We start from the raw sequence: 12,023 nt of genomic DNA on the forward strand, positions 1-12,023 counted from the left end.
GCATTCAATAAGTTTTAAAGTGCTGTGTGGCCTTGTCCTTCCCTCCTCCACCACACCTCCCAGGCTACCTTGGCAGTTATCCCCCCTGTTTGTGTGATGAATTAATAAAGAATGCATGAATGTGAAGCAACAATGACTTTATTGCCTCTGCAAGTGGTGATCAAAGGGAGGAGGGGAGGGTGGTTAGATTATAGGGAAGTAGAGTGAACCAAGGGGGAGTGGGGCTCATCAAGGAGAAACAAACAGAACTTTCACACAGTAGCCTGGCCAGTCATGAAACTGGTTTTCAAAGCTTCTCTGGTGTGCACCGCGCCCTCCTGTGCTCTTCTAACCGCCCTGGTGTCTGGCTGCCCTTAACCAGCAGCCAGGCGATTTGACTCTACCTCCCATCCTGCCATAAACGTCTCCCCCTTACTCTCGCTGATATTGTGGAGTGCACGGCAAGCAGTAATAACAGTGGGAATATTGGTTTTGCTGAGGTCTAACCGAGTCAGTAAACTGCGCCAGCGCGCTTTTAAAAGTCCAAATGCACATTCTACCACCATTCTGCACTTGCTCAGCCTGTAGTTGAACAGCTCCTGACTACTGTCAGGACTGCCTGTGTATGGCTTAATGAGCCATGGCATTAAGGGGTAGGCTGGGTCCCCAAGGATAACTACAGGCATTTCAACATCCCCAACAGTTATTTTCTGGTCTGGGAATAAAGTCCCTTCCTGCAGCTTTTGAAACAGACCAGAGTTCCTGAAGATGCAAGCGTCCTGTACCTTTCCTGGCCATCCCACGCTGATGTTGGTGAAACGTCCCTTGTGATCCACCAGTTCTTGCAGCACTATTGAAAAGTACCCCTTGTGGTTTATGTACTCGCCGGCTTGATGCTTTGGTGCCAAGATAGGGAAATGGGTTCTGTCTGTGGCCCCACCACAGTTAGGGAATCCCATTGCAGCAAAGACATCCACTATGACCTGCACATTTCCCAGGGTCACTACCCTTGATATCAGCAGATCTTTGATTGCTTTGGTTACTTGCATCACAGTAGCCCCCACAGTAGATTTGCCCACTCCAAATTGGTTCCTGACTGACCGGTAGCTGTCTGGCGTTGCAAGCTTCCACAGGGCTATTGCCAGTCGTTTCTCAACTGTGAGGGCTGCTCTCATCTTGGTATTCTTGCGCCTCAGGGCAAGGGAAAGCAAGTCACAAAGCTCCATGAAAGTGCCCTTACCCATGCGAAAGTTTTGCAGCTACTGAGAATTGTCCCAGACCCGCAATGCTATGCGGTCCCACCAGTCTGTGCTTGTTCCCAAGCCCAGAATTTGTGTTCCACTGTATGAACCTGCCCCATTATCACCATGATGCCCACATTGCCAGGGCCCGTGCTTTGAGAGAAGTCTGTCCATGGCCTCATCACTGCGCTGATGTTGCTTACTTGCCCAGTTTCGCTTTGCCAGGTTCTGGTGCCGCATATACTGCTGGATAATGCGCGTGGTGTTTAATGTGCTCCTAATTGCCAAAGTGATCTGAGCGGGCTCCATGCTTGCCGTGGTATGGTGTCTGCACAGAAAAAGGTGCGGAACTATTGTCTGCTGTTGCTCTGACGGAGGGAGGGGCGACTGACGACATGGCTTACAGGGAATTAAAATCAACAAAGGGGGTGTCTTTACATCAAGGAGAAACAAAAACAACTGTCTCACAGAATGGCCCCCTCAAGGACTGAACTCAAAACCCTGGGTTTAGCAGGCCAATGCTCAACCCACTGAGCTATCCCTCCCCTCGATATTTCAGACAGGACTGAATTGCCATTAAACTTTTCAAGGTGCCCCTGACAGACCTCACCGAAACGATTGTCGGTCGTTGATTTCAGAGAGGGAAGGAGGGAGGGAGGAGCAAATGAATACAAAACAAATCTGGTCTATTTCTTGTTTTGATCCACTCCATCTATCTTTTACATCTTTGGCTGGCAGCAGACGGTGCAGTAGGACTGCTAGCCATCCTCATCTCCTGCCTGCCTGGCAGAAGATGGTGCAATAGGGCTGCCGGCAGGACTAAAGAGAGTGACCTGGTTGAGTCACTCCTAATTTAGTTTCTGTGCCCATATCTGCCCATGTGCTCCTGACCGACCTTCCTGAGGTGGCCAGGAGCACCTCGGACACGATGATGATGGTTGTCAGGCCTATTGCACCGTCTGCTGCCACAAGGCAATGGGTTGCTGCTGCTGTGTAGCAATGCAGTACCGCATCTGCCAGCACTCAGGAGACGTTTGGTGACAGCTGAGCAGGCTCCATGCTTGCCGTGGTATGGCGTCTGCACATAACTCAGGAAAAAAGGCGCGAAATGATTGTCTGCCGTTGCTTTCACGGAGGGAGGGAGGGGGGAGGGTCTGACGACATGTACCCAGATCCACCCGCGACAATGTTTTTTGCCCCATTAGGCATTGGGATCTCAACCCAGAATTCCAATGGGCGGCGGAGACTGCGGGAACTGTGGGATAGCTACCCACAGTGCAACACTTCAGAAGTCGATGCTAGCCTCGGTACTGTGGAAGCATTCCGCCAAGTTAATGCACTTAATGCACTTAGAGCATTTTGTGTGGGGGGACACACAATCGACTCTATAAAAATGATTTCTAAAAAACCGAGTTCTATAAATTCGACCTAATTTCGTAGTGTAGACATACCCACTGACTGTCAGGTAAGGAGCTCAGCACTGTAGTTTCAGATCTGCTGCTTGCTCAGCTAAATTTTGTCCATCTAAAATTGTAATTTGTCTTTAGTTCTTGTACTTTTCTTTTCTTTCCTTTTTGAAAGGAACCCCTACTCATGGTCTCACTTTGACTTTTCAGGATTCCATTGGATTTTTTTTTCCTTTTGCTTGTTTATTATCCTTCCTTCAGTTGACCCCCAGATAAGGGTGTGTATCTCATAATTTTTTCCTGCCTTCCACCTTCAGAGACTGAATTATTCCTCTGCAATTCTTCCATTCTAAGATTCACAGGAAAAAGGTTCAGGCATGGTTGTGAACTCTGATACGCTGGTTACTGCTTGTAGCAAGCATTTTATCTAGGTTCTGATACTGACACTGTATAGCACAATGTGTTTTTGTGGGTCTGGATTTAGTGATCATGAAAGGATTTAAAAAAAAAAAAAAAAAGATCCTAGAAGACATTGCTTCCACTTGAGCAACATCCTTAAGTTAAACAAAGCCTGGGACCTGCCGTAACTGATAGTGTGACTGTCATATACTCTGTTAAATTCCTAAGTATTTTTAAAAATGTACATTCTCTAACTGTTTTTTTAACCTAGGACTTGCACTTGTGTACATCGAAGTACATATCATAGGATGTGTGTGTGTGTGTGAATTAAGAAAGGTGAAACATGGCATTAATCTGTGGGTTATTAGACTAGAAAACCATTTTGTCATGGCCCTAATGCACCTAGTTATTTGCTATGCCTAGCTGACACATTGTTGGATGCTATATTTAAAAACGCTTAAATAGTGAGGTTAAGCAAATCTTTAAGCTTTTAGGAATTTTCTGCCTATTCCTCACAATATACAGCTTTGCAAAGCTGACTAGGTTCCTTGTGGGGTTTATTACTTACCTTTGAAGCATAGGATATGAGGAGGAAGGATACTATACTGGATAAGACAATGGTCTGTCTTTATGTTACTACAAATTTTATACTTCATTCTAGATATCTTCCAGAGATGCACCAGATGCACAGATTATAGCCAACACCCTCTCTGGTTTCTTGAGTAGTTGGTGGTCTATATTAATTTAAAATATATTTCTAGTTTGTTTAAACTGTTCTGTTTGTACTCTGCAGTGAGGAAGAAGATGACGACCTTCAGTATGCAGATCATGACTATGAAGTACCACAGCAAAAAGGGTTGAAGAAGATATGTAACAGAGTAAAATGGACACGTGATGAGGTAACACTTGACCAGGTAACTTTACTTTTTATATCATACCAAAATGCTATATTTCTCAGCTGATATTATGTCTTTACAGGATGACAAGCTAAAGAAGCTGGTCGAACAAAATGGTACAGATGATTGGACTTTCATTGCTAGTCATCTACAGGTAAGTGTGAAGTATAATTTTTTTAATGAAAGGGTCTGCAATGGTGATATGTCCAATATGGAGATGACTGGCTATGTAGCAGTTCACATGGGGAGGCATACATGACTGCTATATTTGACTATTCTATGGATACCCATAACTTGGGCTGGGACAGCCAAGTCCCAAACCCTCGAGGCTTGTTGAGTAAGACCAAGATTTTGACTTCCTATTAATTTCAGGAGTGAAGCCCGCAGCCTGTGAAGCACCAGTGTGCTATGCTCATGTCTGCCATTATATCTGAAGTGTGTTGCTGCATTCTGAATCATTTGCAGTCTTCATGTGGGGTTACAGTCAAGTCCATGTTGTGGATTAAAGTAGTTTAACTAGGAGGTGATAAAAGTACAGATCAATCAAAATCCTCCTTTCAGATGTGAAAGGAAAAAGAGGTTAGTTTTTTGACCAAAGGAGGATTCCTTATCACTGTGGCAATCTGTGTTCGGGAGCTATGAGTAAACCACCTCAAACCTAAAGCTTTGTACCAATTTGGCAACCTGTGGTCTTACTCCTACAATTGATAAGGTTAGAGTAATATCCAGTTTCCAATTCCCCCCCACCCTTCCTACTAAAACCCCTCCACCCCTTTTGTGAAGATGAGTTTAAACTAGCAGCTTTATCCGTCTGTGGATCTGTTCCACGCGTTGGGATATGGTGGTGGGCTGCATTAATGGAGAATAACTGCCATGTGCATGTTGATAGCACTGAAGTCCATGGCTTCTTATTTTTCCCAAGTTTCCTCATGCTGAAGAGGGAGAGAGAGAGTATTGAGTCTTGTGGGCCATGGCATGATGGGTCTGGGTGAGGCAGCACAGGTGTTCTTTTTGGTATTGGGATCTGTGTGGTAAACAAATGAATAGAATGAGTACTTTGTGATACTGCATGTCAAAAGCACCATATGGTCACTGGTGTCAAGTGACAGATCTACACAGTACTGTAAACTTAGGGTAAATCTACACTGCAGCTGGAAGCAATCCTCCCAGTCCAGGTAGATAAACATGAGCTAGCTCATTAACAGTAGCAGTGCGGATGTTGTAGTTCAGGCTGGGGCTCAGGCTCTGAAGCCCACCCGACCCTCTAGGCTTCAAATTCAGAGCTGCAATGTCCACACAGCTATCTTTAACATGCTAGCTCGAGGCCCATTCGTGTGAGTCTTTCTATCGGGCTGGAAGGCTTGCTTCCAGTTGCAGTGTAGACATACCCTTAGGAACTTGTTTCCTGCCCAAGGACAAAAGAGTGTTGTCCACAAGTGCCAGAAGGGTTGAATTTGTGCGGTACTTTTTCGGAATCTGATTGTGAATGATCCAGGATTATGAAGATGACAGTGCTGCTGGAATTTGGGTGCCACTACCTTCTCAGAGACTTCACTAAGAAAACGAGGGGTAGGAATATATTCAATAAACGGCAAGGTTATTGCTGCCAAGAGCAGATTTCATGGTTGCCCAATCTTTGCCTTCTAAAATGAATGTAGTAGTTAACCTTTTGAAGGCATTGATGCTTTTAGTTCTCTTGCTGGTGGGGGAGTGGCACTGTATGTGAAAGAAAGCATAGAGTCAAAAGTAAAAAACATAAATGAATCAAACTGTACCATAGAATCTCTATGGGTAATAATTCCATGCTTGAAGAATAAGAATATAGCACTAGGGATATACTACTGACCAGGATGGCGATAGTGACTGTGAAATGCTCAGTGAGATTAGAGAGACTATAAAAATAAAAAACTCAATAGTGATGGGGGATTTCAGCTATCCCCATATTGACTGGGTACATGTCACCTCCGGATGGGATGCAGAGATAAAGTTTCCTGGCACCTTAAATGGCCGATTCTTGGAGCAGCTAGTCCTGGAACCCAGAAGAGGAGAGGCAATTCTTGATTTAGATCTAAGTGGAGCACAGGATCTGGTCCAAGAGGTGAATGTAGCTGAACCGCTTGGTAATAGTAACATAACATAATAAAACTTAATATCCCTGGGGGGGAGGGGGAAGAGGGAGAAAACACCAAAGCAGCCCACCACAGTAGCATTTAATTTCAGAAAGGAGAACTACACAAAAATGAGGAACTTAGTGAAACAGAAATTAAAAGGTACAGTGCCAAAAGTGAAATCCCTGCAAGCTGTATGGAAACTTTTTAGACACCATAATAGAAGCTCAATTTAAATGTAAACCCCAAATTAAAAAACATAGTAAGAGGACCAAAAAAGTGCCACCATGGTTAAACAACAAAGTATAAGAAGCAGTTAGAAGCAAAAAGGCATCTTTAAAAAGTGGAAGTGTAAAATTATAATTAGGAAGGCCAAAAAAGAATTTGAAGAACACCTAGCCAAAGACTCAAAAAGTAACAGCAAAAACATTTTTAAGTACATCAGAAGCAGGAAACATACTAAACAACTGGTGGGGCCATTGGATGATCGAGATGCTAAAGGAGCACGCAAGATAAGGTAATTGCGGAAAAACTACATGAATTCTTTACATCAGTCTTCACAGCTGAGGATGAGGGAGATTCGCAAACCTGAGCCATTCTTTCTAGGTGACAAATCTGAGGAACTGTCCCAGATTGAGGTGTCATTAGAGGAGGTTTTGGAACAAATTAATAAATTAAACAGTAATAAGTCATCAGGACCAGATGATATTGATCCAAGAGTTGGGAAGGAACTCAGATGTAGTCCTGCAATTTCACTAACTGTGGTATGTAACCTATCATTTAAATCAGCTTCTATACCAGATGACTGGAGAATAGCTAATATGATGCCAATTTTTAAAAAAGGCTCCAGAGGCGATACCAGCTATTATGGGCCTGTAAGCCTAACTTCAGAAGGGGGTAAATTGGTTGAAACTGTAGTAAAGAACAGAATTATCAGACTTATAGATGAACACGATTTGTTGGGGAAGAGTCAACCTGGTTTTTGTAAAGGGAAATTGTGCCTCACCAATCTACTAGAATTCTTAGAGGGTTCCATCAAGCATGTGGACAAGGGAGATCCAGTGGATATAGTGTACTTAGATTTTCAGAAAGCCTTTGACAAGGTCCCTCACCAAAGGCTCTTAAGCAAAGTAAGCTGTAAAGGGATAAGAGGGAAGGTCCTCTCCTGGGTCAGTAACTGGTTAAAAGATAGGAAACAAAGGGTAGGAATAGATGGTTCAGTTTTCAGAATGGAGAGGTGTCCCTCAGTGGTCTGTGCTGGGACCAGTACTGTTCAATATATTCATAAATGATCTGGAAAAAGGGGTAAATGGTGAGGTGGTAACATTTGCAGATGTTACCAAACTATGCAAGATAGTTAAGTCCAAAGGAGACTGAAGAGTTACAAAGGGATCTCACAGAACTGGGTGACTGGGCAACAAAATGGCAGATGAAATTCAATGCACACTGGAAAACATCATCCCAACTATACATATAAAATAATGGGGTCTAAATTAACTGTTACCGCTCAAGAAAGAATGTTTCTTGGAGTTGCTAGGAGCGGCCCCTGACCCTGCTCCCTGGCTGGAACGGGGCAAGCCCCAGACCCTGCTCCTCAGCAGGAGCTCGAGGGCCGGATGTAGCCCACGGACTGTAGTTTGCCGACCCCTGGGATACATAATAAGACAGAAAATATCATATTCTCTCTCTAAAAATCCATAGTATGCTCACATCTTGAATACTGCATGCAGATCTGGTCACCCCATGTGAAAAAAGATATATTGGAATTGGAAAAGGTATAGAAAATGGCAACAAAAATTATTAGGAGTATGGAACAGCTTCCGTATCAGGAGGGATTAATAAGACTGGGATTTTCAGATTGGAAAAGAAATGATAGAGGTCTATAAAAATCATGACTGGTGTGGAGAAAGTAAATAAAGAAGTGTTATTTACTCATAACACAAGAACTAGTTGTCACCACATTAAATTAATAGGTAGCAGGTTTAAAACAAACAAAAGGAAATATTTCTTCACACAAGGCAGAATCAACCTGTGGAATTCTTTGCCAGACGATGTTACGAAGGCCAAGACTATAACAGGGTTCAAAAAAGAACTAGATAAGTTCATGGAAGATAGGTACATCAATGGCTATTAGCCAGGATGGGCAGGAATGCAAAACCATGCTCTAAAGTGGCAGAGCCTGTTTTGTCAGAAGCTAGGAATGGGCGATGGGATGGATCACTTGATGATTTCCTGTTCTGTTCATTCCATCTGAAGCACCTGGCATTGGCTGCTGTCAGAAGACAGGATACTGGGCTAGATGGACCATTGGTCTGACCCAGTGTAGCCGTTCATATGTTCTATGTTCTTATCTTGGGGTGGCGGAGAGGGATGTCAGGTGCCCTTTAGCCTACAGCAATCATGAAGGATACCTTAACAGGTGATGGTATAGACAGTCATTGCTTTCAGTTCTGCTGTCTTGGTGATGAATTCCATCTTAGGTCTTTAACTCAGATAATGACTAGATACAAGATAATACGTCTTTTAAATGTGTTTACAGCAGCTGACATAATAAGGCCCTGTGTAAATCACAACTTCAGAAGGCATGGAAATCGTGGAAATGCCCCAAACCATGATCTCTTAAATATGCTTTTAAAAGATAAATGTCTACAACAATTTTTAAAAAAACAACTGCCTTAGCTAGTTAATTTCAAGGACAGAAAAAATTTACAAGTAATGTTAGTCTATTTCAAGGACTAAATTTAGTTACAAAATTCATTCCATGCAACCTCCATGAAATTCAATACTTTGCCATTTACACTGTTGTGAATTTTTTTAAAAAAATTTGTGAATTACACAGGGTTCTAGTTATAAACTGAATGAGGTGTTAACTTCAAGAACACTTTAGGAAGTTCACATGGTAGAAATGTGACTGTTTACTAAAATAACAGTCAAATTTTTTTAAGTACTGGCTAAAATTAAATTTGGGTGCCTAAAATTCGTCTCATAAATGAAAGTGGGCAGAAGTTTTCAAAGCTGCTGAACACCTGCAGCTCATGCTGGCTTCAGTGGCATTTGTGAAACCTTAGTGCTTCTGAATCTAAGGCTGCTTATATTCAGGTGGCTAATTATGGATGTTAGGGGACTACCCTTAGGCATGCAGGTCTGCAAACGTTTGGCTTTTCTCTTCCTTCCTCCTTCTCCTCCTCCATCGTAGACTAACTTTTTTTGGTGGGGATAGTGTGTGTGTGGGGGGTGGGGGTGGGGTGGGGAGGGGTGTTGCATGAGTAAAGGTAGGGGTGTTTCTTGTATTTTCTCAAAGATGCTTGAATAAAAATACAAATAGGTTAGAGTATGACCAAATGTAATGGTGTGTAGTTGCACTGCAGAAGTCTAATTAGTTAATGCTTGTAAATTGTTTTCAACATACAAAATGACTTTAGGATCTTAGAGGGAAAGAAAGGGAGGAAATAGTCACTTTCCCCAAGCTAAGAGGTTCCAAAAACCTACTTGTAGGGAGAAGGAAATGATCCAAAGCTGACAAGATTGATAAGTGGTTGCCATTTTATTTAAAAAAGACAAAAAAAAGACAGGATCAATTATAGACCAGTGTGATTCTAACTCTTAAACTTGGGGTTGTTGTTTTTTTTTTTTTTAAGTCTTTATGGGGGTCTGCCTGGTTTGAGGACTTATCTCACCACAGTAGCTGTGTAGGTGCCCCCGAAGACTCCCTTTTGGTAGCATCAAAGGAAATCAGCCTAGCTGCTGAAAAGAGAAGTTATTTAGCTGCTGTGTGGCAGTGGGGGGGTCAGTTAAGGGGACCCCCCCCAACCAGCCTGGGAAAAATATGGGGGAAGGATCAAGCATCCATTCACCAAGTCAAATAGTAATTGTGGGTGGGAACTGTACCTGTGAGCTGTTGCTGATACTCAGGCATAGGTTGCTTATACTTAAAAAAAAAAAAAAAAAAAGGGGGGGGGGTGGCGGCAGGCAAGGGTGTTCTGTGGATTTGCCCTCTACAGAAATCTGCCATTCTGTGACAGGTTGTTGGCACTGAATGTGAAGGGGTTTTGTAGTCAGTCTGTTAAACTCTTTAACTTTGCCTTGACCAAAAAAGTGGCAGCGTGTAGCGCTCATGTGCTAGCTAAGCGTGACTGAAATGCAGCTCATTTTTTGGTCAAGACAAAGCATTTTTTTTTTTTTTTAACACTTAACTTCACTCTCTGACAAAGATACCCTCTTCTGAGTATTCAGTAAAGATTCAGCACATCTGCCTCTTCAATTAAGAGCTCAAAATACACATGCCTGGGACCACCATCAGACTTAAGTGTGGAGTCTCTGATATTTCAGAAATAAACAAGCAAGCAAAAACAATTTCTTTAAAAATATTTCTGGCTGCCTTGTTTATGGATCATAAATAAACAAAAATGGGAACTTTAAAAAGTCTTATGTAAGTTACCTAAAAATAGAGGGAAATAGAAGCAATGAGGGCCACATTGGGAATAAGTCCCCTTTCCCCCCAAATATAAAGGATGAAGGCCTAAATTTGCTCTTGGCTGGCATAGGATTGCATGAAAGTAACAAGCAGAAATTCACTCAAAATGTTTTAAGCTATAACCAACTGGAAAAGGGGCTCTTTGAGTGGATGCAGATGTGTATTCTTCTCAGGTGTGTTGGTGACTTCCGCACTGAGTTGGAGATTTTTTTGGCACAGCAGTACTCCCTGAGGTGGTGCACGTGCCCTGTACCACTGAATGGCCCCTACCAAGATTGTATAAGAGTAGCATTACCAAGACTACCTTCAGTTCTGTCTTACTGTCTGCTACATGAGTTGGAGCTTTCTGTGTTGGGGTCTCCTCATTTCCCTGCTATTACTCTTTATTGTTCAGTATTTAATAGCATAAATAGTTACTGACAGTTAATACCCATAATTTAGGTTAGAATGAGTGTATTTAGTTGTATAGTTAGTGTGTGGTGCTTGATGCTGAAGGTTATGCTGTGTTCCCCAGTCTTCAAGCATTGTCTGACATGTGGAGTCTCTGTCCCATTCCTTTTCTTAAAGGACTGACCAATATTGCACTTTTCCTTGATGTGGCCCTTGCCCAGGCACCACAATACTCTGCTTGTGGTGCCTGGGCGAGGGCCACATCAAGGAAAAGTGCAATATTCGTCATTCCTTTAAGAAAAGGACACAGATTGCTAGACCTTAGTCTAAAGCAACACCTACTGGAACAGGCTATGACACCTGCCTCGGCACTGGGATCCTCTTCTGACCACTCAATTAGCTGTCCACAGACATTCTCTACTTCTATGGGAGTTGGGGACAGACCCCCAGCATCTGATCAGTCATTGAGACACAAGGGGTCATTCATCATTCCCATGTGTCCCTCGTAAGGAGATTTATAAAATGAACTGGGGCTGCCAGAAACCAAGGAGGGATTTGTCATTGTCTTCATCAAGAGCAGGGCCTTACCATCAGCAAGACTCTGGTACTTAGGGTAAAGCTGGGTCGCCAACCTTGTCTCCCTGGTACCAAGATGGGAGAATCCTAGTGCTGTACCATCGACTCTGCAACCGTCTCTGGAGTGGCTGTCAAGTCTAGTACCTATGGAAACTCTCACACATCACTTTGTGCCATCAAACCTGCATATTTATATGGTTGCTTCAGACTTGCTTTGTCTATCTGTACCAGCATTCCTGCTAACTCAGGACATTAGTGCAGGGATGTCACCCCAGGCTACCCCTTCAGCCTTTTCAGCTTTGGGACAGAGATTGCCTTTAGCTCTAGTACCAATAAAGAGGTTAGCTCTGCCTGCAGTGCTTACGCAGGTTAGGTCAGTACCGAGACACCCTTCTCCATTGGCACTATCTGCAACATTGACCTTGGTACCAGGATCCTTGGAATCGGTAGCTGCCTCAGAGTGGGGACCGAATCCTGACTCCTCAGTATTGATGAGTAACTCTTCCTCGGTACTGGACCCCACTGTCAGACAGCCTCCCTACTACGATTTCCTC

General features: G+C 43.2%; 1 protein-coding gene across 1 annotated transcript in view; it reads left to right on the forward strand.

The window, feature by feature from the left end:
• The window catches only part of MYBL1 (MYB proto-oncogene like 1), a 43,924-nt gene that overhangs the window by 7,852 nt on the left and 24,049 nt on the right, over positions 1-12,023 (forward strand). The window contains exons 2-3 of the mRNA XM_084618293.1: positions 3,819-3,924; positions 4,004-4,075. Coding sequence (XP_084474419.1) covers positions 3,819-3,924; positions 4,004-4,075 — 178 coding nt within the window. The remainder of the gene's footprint in view (positions 1-3,818; positions 3,925-4,003; positions 4,076-12,023) is intronic.

Source organism: Lepidochelys olivacea, assembly GCF_965140295.1.
Source record: "Lepidochelys olivacea isolate rLepOli2 genome assembly, chromosome: 2".
Taxonomy (NCBI): Eukaryota; Metazoa; Chordata; order Testudines; family Cheloniidae; genus Lepidochelys; species Lepidochelys olivacea.